The sequence below is a fragment of the Ipomoea nil genome, unplaced genomic scaffold (genome assembly GCF_001879475.1).
Source record: "Ipomoea nil cultivar Tokyo-kokei standard unplaced genomic scaffold, Asagao_1.1 scaffold1421, whole genome shotgun sequence".
In the NCBI taxonomy this organism is placed as follows: domain Eukaryota; kingdom Viridiplantae; phylum Streptophyta; class Magnoliopsida; order Solanales; family Convolvulaceae; genus Ipomoea; species Ipomoea nil.
This window is the reverse complement of record NW_017617849.1, coordinates 1,329,137-1,347,828: the sequence shown is the minus strand read 5'-3', so window position 1 is coordinate 1,347,828 and position 18,692 is coordinate 1,329,137. Positions and strand designations below refer to the sequence as shown.

At 37.1% G+C, this 18,692-nt stretch overlaps 2 protein-coding genes across 6 annotated transcripts; both read left to right on the top strand.

Annotated features, from left to right (window-relative positions):
- Positions 1-3,762: 3,762 nt before the first annotated feature.
- On the top strand, positions 3,763-5,488 carry LOC109187755 (polyubiquitin). Of its 3 annotated transcripts, none has more exons than XM_019338064.1 (3): positions 3,768-3,854; positions 3,969-4,016; positions 4,245-5,488. In XM_019338064.1, the coding sequence occupies exons 2-3, from the start codon at positions 3,969-3,971 to the stop codon at positions 5,340-5,342; spliced, it is 1,146 nt and encodes a 381-aa protein (XP_019193609.1). In that variant the 5' UTR covers positions 3,768-3,854; the 3' UTR covers positions 5,343-5,488. The 3 variants fall into 3 exon arrangements, with proteins under 3 accessions (XP_019193607.1, XP_019193609.1, XP_019193608.1); XM_019338063.1 differs by having other exon boundaries at positions 3,969-4,049; positions 4,278-5,488; XM_019338062.1 differs by having other exon boundaries at positions 3,763-3,854; positions 3,969-5,488.
- Positions 5,489-12,555: 7,067 nt separating this feature from the next.
- LOC109187907 (cyclin-L1-1-like) lies at positions 12,556-18,467 on the top strand. Of its 3 annotated transcripts, XM_019338309.1 has the most exons (11): positions 12,556-12,815; positions 13,075-13,236; positions 13,362-13,533; positions 14,812-14,995; positions 15,135-15,216; positions 15,334-15,474; positions 15,751-15,920; positions 16,929-17,202; positions 17,482-17,896; positions 18,006-18,041; positions 18,125-18,467. In XM_019338309.1, the coding sequence occupies exons 4-11, from the start codon at positions 14,844-14,846 to the stop codon at positions 18,184-18,186; spliced, it is 1,332 nt and encodes a 443-aa protein (XP_019193854.1). In that variant the 5' UTR covers positions 12,556-12,815; positions 13,075-13,236; positions 13,362-13,533; positions 14,812-14,843; the 3' UTR covers positions 18,187-18,467. The 3 variants fall into 3 exon arrangements, with proteins under 3 accessions (XP_019193854.1, XP_019193857.1, XP_019193856.1); XM_019338312.1 differs by lacking the exons at positions 12,556-12,815; positions 13,075-13,236; positions 13,362-13,533 and having other exon boundaries at positions 14,884-14,976; XM_019338311.1 differs by lacking the exons at positions 12,556-12,815; positions 13,075-13,236; positions 13,362-13,533 and having other exon boundaries at positions 14,902-15,049.
- Positions 18,468-18,692: the final 225 nt, after the last annotated feature.

Sequence of the window (18,692 nt, the reverse complement as noted above, 5' to 3'; positions counted from 1 at the left end):
TAAGGAAATTCCAAGTCAACGATTCAGTTGACTAGCAAAGTCTTTTTTTATTTTTTTATTTTACATTCAACTCAATTCAAATTCAAAATCTCCATATTCGTGAAAGAAATTAAATTTCTACCTTACCATTTGTTGGGTTTACCGTCACGGAGTAGTCACACAGCGAGCCAACATTACCGAAACAAATTTTAAAAGAAAAATAAAAATATAATTTGGCGAAGTAATTGCAAGAGAATTGAATTCAAACATTTTTCATGTGCCTATGAGTATTTATACAAGATTTCATGCCTTAAAAGAAAAGAAAAAAGATTAACAAATTTAATCTTAATAAAGTTTCCTAAACTGTCACGTCCTTTTCATAATGCTAAAATGGGAAACCTCACCCAGAATTCGGAGGAAATCCCTAGAAAATCTCCTTCCACCGCCTCTGAGCACGGCATTGGTCGGGCATACCAACCCGACCGCTTTCGGGAGGCAGGTAGCCTAGCCCACACAGTCCACTCCCCAACAAGGGGTCTGGCCACTGGATCCTTCCCGCCTCTTGGGTAACCCGGTCCATCTACTGGCTCCAAGCACTATAATGTATACTTGACTGGGTGCCCTACTCGGGGTTATCCATCACCATTAAAAGTAAGTTTTAAGTAAAAAATTCAGCTAGTAAACTAGTGTTTTGGAGACAATGTAATACCTTTGAACAATTAAACACTTAGTAGTTAATACCAACATTAACATTAAGCAAATCTCACATAAAACACATTCAAATAGTGGTTGCGAATTTTTCTAAAAATCAAAGTATTAAGCAAATTCTACACACACAAACGACAAGATTGGTAATTTTCGCTTTCTGAACTATACCGTGAGACTGTCCTCAGGTTGATTGATTTCATCTTCTTCATCAAATATATATATAATGATTCACACATTTTTTAGTTAACTTCGATTAGGCATTGTTTGGTAGATAACTTTTTAAAATAGATGTTTGACTTTAATTGTTTGATTTTATTAAATACCTAAAAATGTATGTTTGATTAATGACTTTTGAGATAAATTTTTTTGTTCAAAAAGTTACTTTTCATTCTTATAGTCCGAAAACAAATTATCAATTTCATTTAATATCATATCATTTCTTATATAAAATTATAGAGTAAATACCAGCCAAGGTCCCTCGAGTTTGGTGGTTCCACCACCTATAGTCCTTAACTTCCGTAATTACTATTCGTGGTCCTCTGAGTTATGAAAATTGACCTGCTACCATCCTCCCGTTAGTTCCTGCCGTCTAAACTGTCAAAAGCAGGGGTAAAAATGTCATTTGGCATATATAATTCTTTTTTCCTGCCGTTTAAGGATTTAATTGACCGGCAAATGAGGAAGCTAATGGAGAAGCAGGAAGCGTTGTTGGATAAAGTAATGAAGACGATTAAGCACAAGGATGATGAATGGAGAAATTATGGGCAAATGGAGGCCTTACACAAGGTAATCGGCAACGACTTCATCCTCAAGTCGACACAAATCCTTGTACAACAGCAATGTAGAATCCAAATTCTCAACCTTACAGTACCCAATAATCAGATGTTCAGGAGTGGTACAGGTGCTCTCCACCCCACTCATCACTATCTCTCTGAAAACCTCTTCAGCCCTCTCAACCTCACCAACTCTACACACAAATGGATCCTCATTAACAACTACCTTAGTAAATGCAACAAGAAAAGAAAATACGATGACGAAAACAATGAGTTGAATTTGGTGATGAGAGTTCGCCGGAAACACCCACCACCACGCTGACAGCCACTGCTCAGTCGCAACGATCGTCAACCGCCGCCGGATCTCCCTAGCTCCCACCGTATCTGCTCGTCTCGCGTCAACTGTTCGCCGGAAAGAAACAAAGGTCATCGTTCGGCGTTGCTCCTTCGCCGCTGATCCATCTTTGCCGTCGTGCCTTGCTCGCCGGGAGGAACGGAGGTCGCCGAAGGATATGAGAGCGTCGCTAGATCCGCTGCTTCCCATCTTCTGCTTGCCGGCTTAGACGGCAGGAGCGCTGCCTAGCTCGCCGGCTTAGATAACTTAGAGCCTTAGACGGTAGGAGATGACAATAAAATAAGTAAAAAAGAATTATATGAGCCAAATGACATTTTTACCCATGTTTTTGACGGGTTACACGGCAAGAACTAACTAAAGGATGATAGCAGGTCAGTTTTCGCAACTCGAAGGACCACAGATGATAATTACGGAAGTTAAGGACTATAGGTGGTGAAACTACCAAACTCGAGAGACCTTCGCTGATATTTACTCTAAAATTAAATGATCTTTCTTTTGTCCGTTAAAATCAGAAGCAATTTCAATCTTTACGAACATTTGAGGAATGACTGTTGGACAAAAGCTATGACATCATTAATAAAGGAGGTTTTTTCTTAGTTTTTTTCAAAATTACTAGGAGAGAAAAAAGGTAAGAAAATGAGGAGAAAAAAAAAATCAAGGAAAAAAATAAAGGAAAACAAAAAGTAGGTAGCCCAGAGGAATGGATGCACCATGTTGAGCGCTATGGTGCTGGATTATGCACATGGAGCGCGTCTTTTTCTTTAGCTTTTCTTCGTGCGGGTCCCACAAAAAAATCAACAAATTACTTTTTCATCTCTCTTTCAAATCATTATCTCTTTCATTAATATCATAAAAAAAATCAAGAAAAAAATTATTATTATTATTATTTATTTACATGTCTTACAATCTTTCATTTTTAAAAACTTGCAAAATACCCAAGAAAACAAAAGTTATCAAGTGCAATTTTTTTTTTTGAATCAGGGTGAGGGGTACCTAACATAGAGTTGGTCCATTATTTTATAAGTCCGGGACAAAATAAAAATAAGGGTCTTTAATATATAAATTTAAAAGATTGTATAGGTTAATTGAAAATAATTAAATGATAGTTTTGAAGTTTTGTAATCATATAATTTTTTATTAAAAAAAGTAGAATAGCCTTGGAGTAGTGTCTATTCAAAATTTGGATCAAATTGTTGTAATTATTAAATATATTTAAAATTAATAAGTAATTTTGAAGTCATGGATTCAAATCTTTGCATATGTTCTTATAGGTCATTGACTTTTAAGATTAAATAAATAATTAATTTTATTAAATTTCATTCTATAAATTACTAATACAACCAATCAATTATTTAAAATCATTATCCCTCATTACTAATTATCATTTGTTGAGAAAGTCTTTACCTTTTTCCCAACATAGAAAACAAAATATCATTAAACAAAAATTATTAGACGTGCCCATGAAAATGATCGTATCTACAAGAAAAACAAGGTACAACTGCTCTCAACCCAAAAAGAAAACCAAAATTCACACATTTCTATGAACCAAAGGTTACGATAAGGTTTGCCAAATGTTCTACAACCAAATCCATCCACTTGCTTAATTATATTTAAAAAAAGTAAATTAATACGGAGTAATTCTTACGTATATGGGGAAGACTTGTAATTTGATTGGATTAATGTAGAAGAATCTAGTAGCCATCCATTACTGACTTTTTTGCCCACAAAATAAGAGGCGGTGTTAACTCACCCACCCGCGCAAGGGCGCGTGGTACAACTCATTTTCCTAATCATCTGCGCCACTCAAAAGGAAAGAATAAAAACAAGCTTGCCGTATAGGTTCGTTCAACGCGCTGAAATACGCAATGTACACGTGTCGTCTGCTGATAGGTTAATCCGAAGAGCGTTTTTGTCTTGAGTCTGCCAAAACTCCTATATAGACCCCGCTCCCTTCTTCCTTCTCGTTCATCATAATCATCTGATTTTTCTCTTCGCTCTTCTCCTGCGATTATTTTCGATTTTCAATTCTCTTTCTCAAGGTAATAAATCATCGCGTCTTCGTTTGATTCTTTGAATTTCTGCAATAAATTTCGTTTGTTTCTTGGATTGTATAGAGATTTGATTTGATTCTTGTTTTTGATATATAATTGCAGATGCAGATCTTTGTGAAAACCCTAACCGGTAAGACTATTACTCTCGAGGTCGAGAGTTCCGACACCATCGACAACGTCAAGGCCAAGATTCAAGATAAGGAGGGCATCCCGCCGGACCAGCAGAGGCTGATCTTCGCCGGGAAGCAACTCGAGGACGGTCGTACCCTCGCCGATTACAATATCCAGAAGGAGTCCACCCTTCATTTGGTTCTCCGATTGAGGGGAGGCATGCAGATCTTCGTGAAAACCCTAACCGGCAAGACTATTACCTTGGAGGTTGAGAGCTCCGACACAATTGATAACGTGAAGGCTAAGATCCAGGACAAGGAGGGAATTCCCCCAGACCAACAGAGGCTGATCTTCGCCGGAAAGCAGCTTGAGGACGGCCGTACCCTAGCCGACTACAATATCCAGAAGGAGTCAACCCTTCATTTGGTTCTCCGATTGAGGGGAGGTATGCAGATCTTCGTGAAAACCCTAACCGGCAAGACTATTACCTTGGAGGTTGAAAGCTCTGACACAATTGATAACGTGAAGGCTAAGATCCAGGACAAGGAGGGAATTCCCCCGGACCAGCAGAGGCTTATCTTCGCCGGAAAGCAGCTTGAGGACGGCCGTACCCTAGCCGACTACAATATCCAGAAGGAGTCCACCCTTCACTTGGTTCTCCGATTGAGGGGAGGTATGCAGATCTTCGTTAAGACCCTCACCGGCAAGACTATTACCTTGGAGGTTGAAAGCTCCGACACAATTGACAACGTGAAAGCTAAGATCCAGGACAAAGAAGGAATCCCCCCAGACCAGCAGAGGCTTATCTTCGCCGGAAAGCAGCTTGAGGACGGCCGTACCCTAGCCGACTACAATATCCAGAAGGAGTCCACCCTTCATTTGGTTCTCCGATTGAGGGGAGGTATGCAGATCTTCGTTAAGACCCTCACCGGCAAGACCATTACCTTGGAGGTTGAAAGCTCGGATACGATTGACAACGTGAAGGCGAAAATCCAGGACAAGGAAGGCATCCCTCCTGACCAACAGAGGCTCATCTTCGCTGGCAAGCAGCTTGAGGATGGCCGTACTCTTGCCGACTACAACATCCAGAAGGAGTCCACCCTTCACTTGGTGCTCAGGCTCAGGGGTGGAATGCAGATCTTCGTGAAGACCCTGACGGGCAAGACTATTACCCTGGAGGTGGAAAGCTCCGACACAATTGACAACGTGAAGGCTAAAATTCAAGACAAGGAGGGGATTCCACCGGATCAGCAGAGGTTGATCTTTGCCGGAAAACAGCTGGAAGATGGAAGGACTCTGGCCGACTATAACATCCAGAAGGAGTCTACTCTGCATCTTGTCCTCCGTCTCCGTGGGGGTTTCTGAATTGCTTCGTTGCCATGTTTGTCATCTGTTGTTCTGTTTGGTCTTTTGAATGTGTCTGTCTTGTGATTGTCAAGTGTGATGATGGTCTGTTTTGGTGGTTTAAGTATCAAGAAAAGTGAATAATTGAAGTTTAATTTGCTGTCCAACTAAGGTGATTTTGTTGAATTGTAATTTTCATAATTGTGTGATGTATCCAAAATAGAAATTTAAAAATGCAGTTAAGGTTCATGAGTATTGGCATAATTTGGATTGATTGGAGCGTTAAAGACGTTTCAATCTCTCAATAAGAATCCCCTTAACAAAACTAGTATTTGTACCGTGCGATGCACGGCTATATATGTAATAAATAGAATATACAGTATCATATAATAAAAAAAGGTGATGATAAGGAGTAATACTTCTTTGAATACTTCTTTGTATAAGACATTAGTAGTGATGTTACATTTTCGTGACAAATAAAAATTTGTAATCTCTTAAAATTACTAACTCTTGACACTGCTATATATATTTGACCATGATTAAAAATCGACAATTTCAAAAATAAAATCACGTTTGATAGTATTTGATCTTATTTTTATTTATTGTCATCGTATATTATAATATAAGAATTATTGCTTTCTTTGGAACTATAATCAACATAGTATTATATTCAATGTAAAAAAAAAAAGAAGGTAGAAAGTATTAAGAAAAACAAACATATAACAATTATTTGTATAAAAATTTGTATTATTATCATATGTAACAATAAATAATAATAAACACCTATTATTTGTAACAAATCTAAAGTCCAATTACAATTAATATTACAATGAGAGATCAGACCCAAATGTTTGAAGTGGATCAGTCCAAGACCCCACAACAATCTCGATCCCAACGCGTACTCACCTCGACCATATACTCTATTCCTCGCCTGATCTTAGTTGTTCTTGAGTTCTCTCTTTATCTCTCACTTAATCACTGGTTCATGATCGATTGAACATTGAAGCTTAAACCTATGATTTCGTTCTTGCATTTCACCTTGATGTTGAGGTCTGGTCGAGGTGATCCAAACCGCATGCATGAGATCAAGGGTGTGTACTGAAACCCTAGGTGCGGTCTATTTTTCAGAGGAATTTTGGGGTTTGCAGCTCCAACATTCAAAATATAGTTCACTGATCTTCGCTTTGAATGGTAATTTTAAGGCAATTTCAGTGGTTGATGTTGTAGATGGAGATTATAGCCGTAATTAGCAAAATCGTCTCTAAGCTAAGTTAACTACCACTTTTTTCTTAGATTGATATCTTCGTTTGTTTATTTTTTGAGAAGATTGCTTGTTATTGAAACCATACCTAAGCAAGAAATTAGGGTTTTTATCTTAACGTTTACCTGTTCGATTTGGGTAAATATAGATGGTGAATCTGATTCTCTATCAAACTGAATCGTAACTAAGGTAAGTATTGGTTGACATAATTCGTTCTTATTCATATTAGATGGAAGTTATTACTTAGGGTTTTATCTAATTGGTTTATTTATAATGTTCAGGGAGACAGAACTGTATATATCTATGTCTACATACAAATCAAGGCAAGCATCAAAAAGGAAATAAGCTATATAAGTTCTAGCAAATTAAAGAAGAATTCCTCATGCTTACTATCCCACTGCCCAGAAGAGCTTTTTGTTATTGAGTGTTAAAAGATGTATAGCATTAATTATTTCATTCAAGATAGCATGAAACCTAATAATTAGCATTGAAATTAACAATGTAAGCTACTTTTTTTTTTATCTCATTTAATAATGTTTCCCATGTTTTCTCATTGGTTAACGTTATGTAGATTAATAATGGTTATTTCAAATAGTTGCAACAAAAAATTTTGTTTATAGTCAAAATATGCATATGTCAATACAATTTTTATGTAGATGAAGAATCATCCATTCTGATGTCATGTTAAAGTAAATGATCTGTAATTTTTATCACTATTTGAAATATGAAATAGGTGCCCCAAAAATCTTTGTTTACAGTAAAAATAAGCATAAGTTCATGCAGTTTTTTTTAAGCACGTGAAGAATCATTAATTCTGATGCCTTATTTCTTTAATTCTTTTCAAACCAAATTTCTTTAAAACCATGCCGTTTTCCAGATTTCTTATATATTACATCTATTTGTATCTTTTTACATAGATTACAATTGGCAATTCATTTTGAATTAATACTTTTGCTTTGAAACTGTAATTGCTATAAACTTAATGTAATCAATTGTTATATTTTGACTTGAAAACATTCTTCTAAGTTTGTAAAATATAAACTTAGTGATTTTAAACTTTAGATTATATTTTTTACATCAGTTCTTCCAACTTAGTGGATGAGAAAACTAATTAAAGCAGGTAACCCATTATTTTTGTTTTTTTTTTTTTGTTTTTTAGTACAAATACTAATGTTTGAATAATTGAATTAAATACTGAAATGACCAATACTAAACTCTTTGACTAAATATCCATCCTTAGTAATCACAAGGCTACTCCCTCAATACTCCCTCAGTGCAGTTCTCTTTGTCCACTGCTATAGGAGAATCCTTGGAATTGCAGTGCATTAGAAGTCCATTTGAACCGCATTTGTAGAGTCCTCTTCAGTTCACTAACAATGAACTGGGTTCCAATAGAATAACCTCATTCCATTAAAACAATAACAGCAACATCAACACCAATAAACAACTTAACACATATACTGGAATATATAATGACAAATAGAAAAAAAATCTTAAGTACCATTAGTACTACATACACTTTACCAATTTAACACATAGGTAAACTTTGGCACATAGTCTTTCGGAATATTTCCATACACCTAGGAGCCCAATAAAAAAAATAGGTACACAGAATATTACTTCACAGTCAAAGAAAAGACATTCTTGACTCCTGATGACATTCATGTTTCTACCTTCAAGGACTATGTATGCTCTTACAAACCTTAACTGTATAGCCTTTTTTTGTATAATCTGGGCATGTCTTACCCTAAGATGAACAATTGAGACATTTCACATTTTTCAGATCAAAGAAATAACAAAAAAGCAGAGAGTGAATGGCGAACTGTTGAATGTTTGTATATGAATTTATAGGAGACGTATGCAGGCTTTAGAGTTCTAAAAAGACTCAACCGTTAATTATCTTGTATTTTTTTTTTTGAAAGCAAGTAATTATCTGGTATCTTTTAATACTTTTATATTTATTTTTCATTTAATATCTTTTCTATTTGAGATGTATGTATTGAATTTAAACGGTGGAACAATTTCCAATGAGTACACAATCAATAAAATAATTAATTTTTATATCTTCTAAGCTTCGGAATCCAAAACGGCGGTGCATTAGTGTTAATGCAAAATGAAAAAGAAATCTGTAACAGCACAATGAATATACTCCAAAACGGCGTAGTTTTAGTGAGCGGGAAAATGAAGCAATGTGATTGGCCAAATTCTTATGGCTTTATTATATAGTAGGACTATGATCAAACAAGGCAATCTTTATGTTGTGTGAAACGGAATAGCAAAATTCATTTATTTATCATTCACACTAACTCTTGTAATAATGATTTAAGCATACAAAAAGGTAAATGAATTTTATTGAAAATTTAAGTATATGAAGAGGCATTCACACTTATCGAAAGAGCGTTTTTGTGGCGAGTCTGCCAAAACTCCTATATAAGATCCCGCTCCCTTCTTCCTTGTCGTTCAATTTTCCTGGTCGTTCTTCTCCTGCGATTATTTTCGATTTTCAGGCTCAGAGGTGGAAAGCAGATCTTTGTGATGACTCTCATGGGCAGGACTTTTACACTTGAGGTGGAAAGCTCCGATACAATTGATATCGTGAAGGCTAAAATTCAAGACAAGGAGGGGATTCCACTAGATCATCAGAGGTTGGTCTTTGCCGGAAAACTGCTGGAAGATGGAAGGACTCTGGCCGACTATAACATCCAGAAGGAGTGCACTCTGTATCTTCTCCTCGGTCTCCATGGGGGTTTCTGAATTGCTTCAATCACATGCTTGTCCTATATTCTTCTGTTTGGCCTTGTCTCGTGATTGTCTGTTTTGGTGTGGTTCAAGAATCTAAGAAAAGTGAATAATTGAAATTTAATTTGCTGTTCAGCTAAGGTGATTTTGTTGAATCCTAATTTTCATAATTCCAAAATAAAAATTTAAAATGCACTTAAGTTTCATGAGTTTTGGGACAATGTTTTGAATGGTATTGATAGCGTAAATTGAACCGGGCGGTTACGGTTACACTACGAATACGTATGTTTGTGAACGAGTAGAATGAAGCGCTCGACGGTCAGTCGGTCGGTCGGTCGGACTACCGGGCGACGACTGAGCGGTCCGAGGCTAAGTAGTATTGCAACTAGTAAGTAATAGGTTACAAGCGGGTTGCTATTATAGGATGAAGGGTACAAGTAGTGAGTAGTAGTTACAATGAGATGAAGATGAGGATCCCCCGAGTGAGGGGTGAGACCCTCCTATTTATACTTAACTAAGTCGGTCTACGCATTTAATGCGCCTGCTGCATGCGGATCGACGTGGTGTCTTCTCGTTGGCTCAGTCAGACAGTCGCTCTGCAGCTACTCGTAGGTTAGTCAGACGGTCATTCTGCAGCTACTCGTAGGTTGACTGATCGAGGCGACAGAGCCGGCCTACCTGCAAGCGGATCGACGTGGTGTCTTCTCGTTGGCTCAGTCAGACAGTCGCTCTGCAGCTACTCGTAGGTTAGTCAGACGGTCATTCTGCAGCTACTCGTAGGTTGACTGATCGAGGCGACAGAGCCGGCCTACCTGCAAGCTGTCAGTCGTCGTTCTGCAAGTGCAAGTTGGACCCTAAAAACTTGCAGTGTAAGTTACGTTTTCGGCTGTGCAGGCTACGTCATCTTGTAGGCCGACCGGTCACCCTACGGTAGACCGGCCGGGTGACTTTCCATCGGGGCGATTCCAATGGTGATCCAAAAACATCTTCTTTTGTCACGAGGCCTATCGGTACGAACGGTACGGTTGACCACAAGTGATTTATTCTTGTCGGGATGAAGACCATAACGGACTGGTCGGATGACTTCTTGACGGATCGGCTATACGGATCAATCTTCTGTACGTATTTACCCATCAGGTATTTACTAATAATTTTGTAGATTCAAATTATATTACATAAGAGGATGAATTTTGTATATTCATACAATCATATACTTAAAATGGTTGATGAATGGATGAAAAATTAATTTTCAAAGTGTGCATAAGAGCATTCTTATCAGCGATTTATTTATTTATCAGACAAAGAACTTGTGAATGATTTCTTGTAGAGTTGTATGCCTCCGGGCACGTGCACTGCATACACCATTTTTTTTAAAAAAATTTGTTTTGATTATTTTTCTTTTTTTTTCTCTCTCCATCTCCACATTCTCTTTCATAATCACACTTACAAAAACTACTCAAAATTTATAAAATATCTCATCTACTATGGATGCTGACTTTTCCTATAACCTTAGCCCTATAAGTAATTTGCTAATAGCTATTAAAGAGGCAAACATTTTAATAGCATTGAAGCACATAAATATTCATGAAGCAGGAAATTTAAGGATGACAAAAATATTAAAATAGAATTTGTAAGGTAGACAATTGCCACAAAGATATATATAGAGGCGTTGGGAAATTTCGCTTTTGTGTAATAGACAAGGTTGCAGTAGGCGCTAGGCGCTAGTCGGGCGGCCGGGCAGCGCCTAGCGCCTAGGCGGTCTAGGCGGCGCCTAGGCGGATTCTAGGCGGGGCTAGGCGGGCACCAAAAAAATTAAAAAAAATAGTGACAGACTTGTAGTTCGACAATTATAATGAGGTTGTTTTCAACGTTCACTCAAATAACACATCTAAATAAATGAAATAATGATAATTTATAAGTCATAATGTCATAATAATATTAAAATCAATAATTAATGAAAGACGACATCGGTCAAAATCAGTCAAAATCAGACAAAATCGGTCAAAATTGGTCAAAAACGGTCAAAATCGGACGAAATCGGTCGACTCGGCCGAGTTGGCCGAGTTGACCGACTCGGCCGAGTTTGACCGCCTAGGCCGCCTAGCGGCCGCCCAGGCCGCCTAGGCCGCCTAGCGGCCGCCCAGGCCGCCTAGGCGGCCGCCTAGGCGGCCGACCGAGTTTTGGCCGCCTATAGGCCAAAACTCCAAGGTAAGTGGCCGCCTAGCGCCTAGGCGGGCGCCTAGGCGGCTAGGCGGCCGAGTTTTACATCACTGGTAATAGATAACAAATTATACAGAAAGAGTCCACGAAGATATTGACAATAATAGAATCTCGACTTTCAACATGAAATTATTTTTATTTAAAGGAAGGATGTTTGCACAAAATTATACTCTTTCCCCTTGATAAAATATGGTGGAAGAAATCAATAGTTATACTGTGCAACCGAATGCACCATGCGCATGGTGCATACGATGCAAAACGACGTCGTTTTGACTAAAAATGCGCGTCCCACTTAAAAAAAAAAAATCAGGTTCGATTCTCGGCAATAGCATTATTGTGGATATATAGTTATGAATTTTGGATATATAGTTATGAATTTCTGGATATATAGTTATGAATTTATGGATATTTAGTTCATTCATTGTGGATATTTAGTTCATTCATTGTAGATATTTACTTCATTCATTCACTCTAGATATATAATTATGAATTTCTGGATATATAGTTATGAATTTATGTATATTTAGTTTATTCATTGTGAATATTTAGTTCATTCATTGGGGATATTTAATTCATTCATTGTGGACTTTTACTTCATTCATTCACTGTGGATATATAGTTATGAATTTGTGGATATATAGTTATGAATTTATGAATATATAATTATAAATTTATGGATATATAAAAATGCTATTGCCGGGAATCGAACCTGATTTCTTTTTTAAGTGGGACGCGCGTTTTTTAACCAAAACGATATCGTTTGCATAGAATGCACCATGCACATGGTGCATTCGGTTGCATAGCATAATTTGCGGGAAGAAATTGGCTGAAGCTAAGGTCTAAGGGTGAAGCCGTATAGGTAATTGTAATTTATTCAGTTGAAGCTAGTGGTGTAGGCGTATGTATTCTGCTCCATCGTGCACTATATAATTACTCACACTGCCTTTTAGTATATCCACAAAACGATGCCGTTTATATGGCCATACTTAATATTATGGAGTATTTTTTTAGAAAAACACCCGTGAATTCCCAATTCCTAAAATTTCAAAACCTATCGATCGATCCACTAAGCACAGCTGCACAGAGGCGAACTGCTGTTTCCGTCGCCCGTCATTCCTCAGGCTGCCGTCAACTGCGATTGGCGAACTCCTCAGTCTCATAGTCCACAGACCACCGCCAGGCTCCAGGTCCACCGCGAACTGCTGCTGCCGGCCCGCCGACGTTCCTCAGACCACTTTCAAACCTGGACGGCAGTCTCCACAAGTCACAACCAGGTAATTTGTTGTTTTTTATTGAACTATTGATTTTTTTATATTAGAAATTTATTATTGTTAGTATTTATTGCTTGATTTTTTTATATTAGAAAGTTATTGTTAGAAATTGCATCTCTAAATCTCTAATTGAAAATTTTGATGTTAGAAAGTATGTCTTTTAGAAATTTAAAATGTGATAGTTTTTTTAGAAACTATGATATTAAACTGTATAAATGAGTAAGGTATTTACCTTTTTTATCGGTGATTGACCTTAAACCAGCAAACGCAGCAACAAGTGGCCGGAAGCCTAACTAGGTGTTCTAATTTCTCACGTACCTCAAGGCAATAAGGCATTGTTAACTTGTTAGACAGAATACCAGATGCCATTGTCAGCCTGTAGCTGAGTAGCAGACTTGCTGTGAGTCAGCAGGCACCATCTCAGGTATGTTTACATTTTTTTTTTTTTTTTGGTTTGTTTCTAAATCAGTTGTATTCACTGGCGGATCAGTTGTAATAATTTATTATTATTTTTTTTATTTTTTATTTTTCATTTGTTATGCGAGACAGAGACTGCTCTCATCTTTTCCTCTCGCCTCGCCTCTGCTCTCGGCCTCTCGCGTCTGCGCCTGCCTCACCGTCAACAGTCAACCAGACGGCGCCTCTTCCTCTCCAGTCGCCACCGGCCACCGTCTTCTGCCTCAGGCCTCACCTCACCGCCTCTGCTTTGCCAACTGCGCAGGTTCAACTTCTCACCCCTTGTTCAATTTTTTCAATTGTTTGCTTAATTACAATAATTTGTTCAATAACTCAATAAGCAACTTCTTTAATTTTTTGTTTGCCATAATTTCTTTAATTTCCCTAATCTTGTTTTTGCCCTAATTTCTTTAATTTCCCTAATTATGGTTTTGCCCTAATTTTGTTTGTTGGCTTTGTTGCTGGTTTAATTTATGTAATTATGTGATGCGGTTGATGCCGTGAATGGCCGTGATGGACTGATTTATGCTTATTTGGAAATTGGAATTCTGTGAACTGTGAATCTGTGATTTAGCTATGGTGATTTATGCTTATTTGGAAATTGGAATTCTGTGAAGGGTGAATCTGTGATTTAGGCATTTAGCTATGGTGTTGCATAAAAAAATATGAGGAATTGAATATGATACTATGCATATATGATATATTGGTAATCTGTGTTGAAAGTTTTTGCTTATGTAATATGAGGAATTGAATATGATACTATGCATATCTGGCCGTGATGGACTGATTTATGCATAATGCATTGCTTAATTTTTGCTTATGTAATTATTTTAGTTAGAACTTAGAAACTGAAATAACATTTGGTTGTAATAACATTTGGTTTAGTTATGGAAAAATTCTTTAAAAGAAAATCAAGAGGATTCATCTAGGTAGTGGCGAAGTGTCAAGTACAAGGCCTTGTATTGAGGAGTAGAGGAGTATTATCCCGTAGTTTATCATAAATCTTGTATTGTAATTTTATAATTTATTTTGTATTTTAACAATTTTATTTGTATTTTAACATTTTTGAACATTTTCCCTTTGCTTTTTTGCCCCCACTCAAGATAAATCCTGGCTCCACCATGGGTTGTATTTGGATTAATTTTGTCAGCTTCTAATGTGCTTTCCTCCGTTGGCAATGCAGGCCACAGGAGATGCGGTTGGGAATGTTTTAGAAAACTTGCTATAAGTGCTCTCTCTTCTAATACTTCACACTAAATGTTTGAAAATTTGTCTAAAAGAATTCCTCTTTGAAGACCTGATGCTTGATAAAAATGCACGACATAAATGTAGAAACTACATTATTTGATTGTGTTCTTCCAACTGTGAAGACTATGAACACCTTCAAATCCAAACTACTTAATGTTTTATTGCATGTTTCAAATCGTTGTTTGGGTTTTTTTTGACACACTTCATTCACTAAGTCCTTTTCTTTTTTTCCCAACAATAATTGTAATGTTGCTGAACAAGGGAATCTAAAGCTTGTTTTCTTTCTTGTTTGCAGTTGATAGAGACTTCTTGAACTCCAGAACAACTATGATTTACACAGCAATCGACACTTTTTACCTAACAGATGAACAACTTAAGAACTCCCCTTCTCGGAGAGATGGAATAGATGAAGCCACTGAGACTACCCTTCAAATCTATGGATGTGATCTTATCCAAGAAAGTGGAATTTTGTTGAAACTGTATCCTTTATATTTGTTTATGTTATGCAGTTGTTGATAATGATGCATCTTCAAGTAAGTTGTTTCTATTGTAACAGATGCTATTTTCTTTATGGATCAACACATGGCATATGTACCTCCTTAATGTGGTTATCTGCAGACCTCAAGCTGTTATGGCCACTGGTCAAGTACTATTCCACCGCTTTTACTGCAAGAAGTCATTTGCTCGTTTTAATGTGAAGGTATATCTCATTTCGCCCCTTGCTCCTCCCAAATATGAAAGCAAACAATTACCTATGCAAGTTTAATAGTTGCACAAGTTGTGATTTTCATTCTGGCTTGGCATTTACTATGTACAGAGGGTTGCTGCTAGTTGTGTGTGGCTTGCCTCAAAACTTGAAGAGTGTCCTAGAAAAGCCAGGCAGGTCCTCATTGTTTTCCACAGAATGGAATGTCGGAGGGAGAATTTAACCATAGAACATTTGGACACCTCTTCAAAGGTTAGATTTTGAATAATCTTTACAAAGTAGGAGTCAGGGAACAATTTTTTTACCATTTGGGAGATATTAAATTTCTCATTGTGGATATTGGTTTGCTTTTATCATTAATTTTCTTGTTTTTCCAGGAAGCGGCCTGGGGGATGAGGCTATGCCCTGTATTTGTTTAGTTGTTCGTCCCTTTTTGTTGTTATTTGTATTGCCTTTTTGGTTTTATGTATTTTCAACTGAAAGTGAGTTGATTTCAGATTAAAAACCTGTTATTCATTCTCTGGACAGAAATATGTTGATCTGAAGGCAGATTTGATCAGAACAGAAAGGCACCTTCTGAAAGAGATGGGTTTCATCTGCCATGTTGAACACCCCCACAAATTTATATCAAATTATATTGCAACTCTTGGAATGCCTGATGAACTGAGACAGGAAGCATGGAATCTTGCAAATGACAGGTACTCCGTATAATCCAAACTAGCAGCTCTGACATAGTAGTGATAGTACACATGCTCTTTCTTGAAATAGTACAGCTCGACACTAGCAGTACATAGTTTTGTGCATGATTTAGATGTTAATTCTGAATATTTTAGAAGGGATAAAAGGAAGTATTATGTTTAATAACGTTTTTGTGGTATCTGTTTTTCTTACTAGTTTTTGCCACATGTTCTCTCAGAGCTTCCCCAACATTTACCGTCAATTTTACGTGTGCTTTATTATTATTTTTTAAAAACCTAATACAAAATAATACGCAGCCACTGATCTAGCCAATGTGATGGAGTTATCTGATAGTTTTCTCTGTATGTACGCAATGTTTCCACATTTATGCATTTTTCAATGTCATTTTCCTCACCTATTACAACGTGAAGTTGTGAACTAGTGAAGTTTCCTGATGTAATGTCTCAAACTAGATTCTCTTATACTATACTGAGTTGATCAATTATGTTATTGCTATTAGTACTATTAATATTCATTAGTATGATATTGGCTATATGTTTTTACCTATCAAAAATAAAAGGATTGGTTGTGTACTTGTGTGTGTATAATGTAATTATTTATGTTTATATCTATATTTATAGATTTAAAAAAATTCATAAATATTTAGAAATATGTGTAAATATGTAATATAGTTAGGGAACCCAAATTCGTAGTAACATAATTTTTTCCGTGCATCGCACGGGTAAAACACTAGTTTATATTTTATAGATGTAGAGATCCCAACTACATCAGATTTGGGTTTTTGGTTACAGACAGTTTTTAAAAGGTGACACAGCACGGTAATTCCAAATTGCAAACTTGTAGCTTCTTTCCAATTACCATTCATAGCCATTTAGCTTGGTTTTTATAATTTCTCCATTTTCTTTTTCCTGTTTTTACTTTCTACTCTTTTATTATTATTATTATTATTTATTTATCCGAGTGTTTCTTTGTTCCATTCTGCTGACATTTCCCCATTTATTGTGCAGTTTGCGCACAACTCTGTGTGTTAGATTTAAGAGTGAAGTTGTGGCTTGTGGAGTTGTGTATGCTGCAGCCCGTAGATTTCATATACCCTTGCCTGAGAATCCTCCATGGTGGAAAGCATTTGATGCAGATAAGGCTGGGATTGACGAAGTTTGCCGAGTTTTGGCCCAACTTTACAATCTTCCAAAGGCACAGTATATTTCTGTATGCAAGGAAAGTGGTTCGTTTTCAACATCAAATAGATTATGGGATTCACCTTCTCAGCCAGTGCCGAAGGTCAAAATGCCTCCTCTATTGTAATCTGCTTTAAATTTTCTACTTTGTCATGTGTTCTTTCCGCTAGTAAGCACCAGGGTTTAAACTCATATCATTTCCACAGAGAAAAATCCATGCTCTATTTTTGGTTCTCATTGAAAAGAGGTTAACATATACGGAGTAATTTGGTTCTCACCATGTCAACCCGAGAAATTTTTTTGGTAATTGATGCACAGTTCTGATACTAAGAATCAATCTGATTTATCACAATATTTCTATTTCCTCTCTTGTACTTTACAGGAAGTGGCATCAAATGGCCCTTCTGTAAATGATGACACTGGTACTCCAAAGGGGGCTTCTGCAGCAATGAGTCAGGAATCTGGTAAAGATGCAGTAACCAGGGCTCCTCTTGAGAAGGCAAAGGAATCAAAGAGTGATGAAGAGTCTAAAAGCGTGCCTTCTGAAGGAGAGGCAAAGGAAGAACCAGGTTCAAAATCAATAACTGTGCATAAAGCTGAAGCAGGTGGAGAAAAGGCCAAGGACCAAGATAAGGACAGAGACAGGGATAAGGATAGAGGCAGGGAGAGGAAGAAGGAAAGATCAAAGTCATGGGACCGTGATAGGGGAAGGGAATCTGACAGGGAAAGGGAGCGAGAGGATATTGAAAGGGAAAGGGATAGGGCCAAGGGGAGGGGCTATCATTCAAGAGACAAAGGTAATATTCAGATTGCTTTGTGAATTTTGCCATTATACCATTGTTCCCAGGCTTTATCATTGTATGTTTAATGTTTAATACGTTTACTAAACGTATCTAAACAATGCAGGGCACCTGGAGAGGTCAAAACGTCACTCTTCTCGAGGTATGGTGAACTACAGGTGTATTTTCTTTAGTAACATGCCACCAGAAATCCAGAATCTTCTTGACAATGTTAATTTTATGCAGATCGTGACTATCATAGTTCCTCGTATTCATCAAGGGAGAAGGATCGCCGCAGACATCACTAATGTACAATCTTTGAACTGGAAGATGAGTTTGTACTTTTAGCATTTCAGTTGGCTGGTAGACTGGTAGTTATGGTATGAAAAGAGTTTACAGTTGTGGTGCTTAGGTGTTATCTGCTATACTTGTTTGTATTACACCCGATTAATTATCTGTATAATGAGAAAAGAACTACTTTTAGCAAGTATATTCATACAGGATCAAACTTAATTTTTGTTGAATCTCTTTTAGAGCCTGAACCATTTTGGTATACTGTCCAATTTTAGAATTTAGACAGCATTGTTAATGACATAGCTAAACATGGTGGGTCCAGAAACATCAATTGTGTGAAAGCTCAATGCATTCTTATCAAGTATCCCAAGGGTTTCTGACTTGCTGTCTCCAACCAGATCTTAGGCTTAAATGAGAAATAAGAATAGCAATGCATAAACGCCGACTCATGCAGGTATTAATGAGGTGCAATTTATATCGTGGGACCTTGACATCGTTTGAGTATCCGCAGTGGTTATTT

Excerpts from the sequence above, each read along its gene's own strand:
- LOC109187755 (XM_019338062.1), top strand. The coding sequence starts at position 3,969 with ATGCAGATCTTTGTGAAAACCCTAACCGGTAAGACTATTACTCTCGAG.
- LOC109187907 (XM_019338309.1), top strand. The coding sequence starts at position 14,844 with ATGATTTACACAGCAATCGACACTTTTTACCTAACAGATGAACAACTT. Across the intron at positions 15,921-16,928 it reads TGGAATCTTGCAAATGACAG|TTTGCGCACAACTCTGTGTG; the intron begins GTACTCCGTATA and ends TTTATTGTGCAG. Across the intron at positions 17,203-17,481 it reads CTTCTCAGCCAGTGCCGAAG|GAAGTGGCATCAAATGGCCC; the intron begins GTCAAAATGCCT and ends TGTACTTTACAG.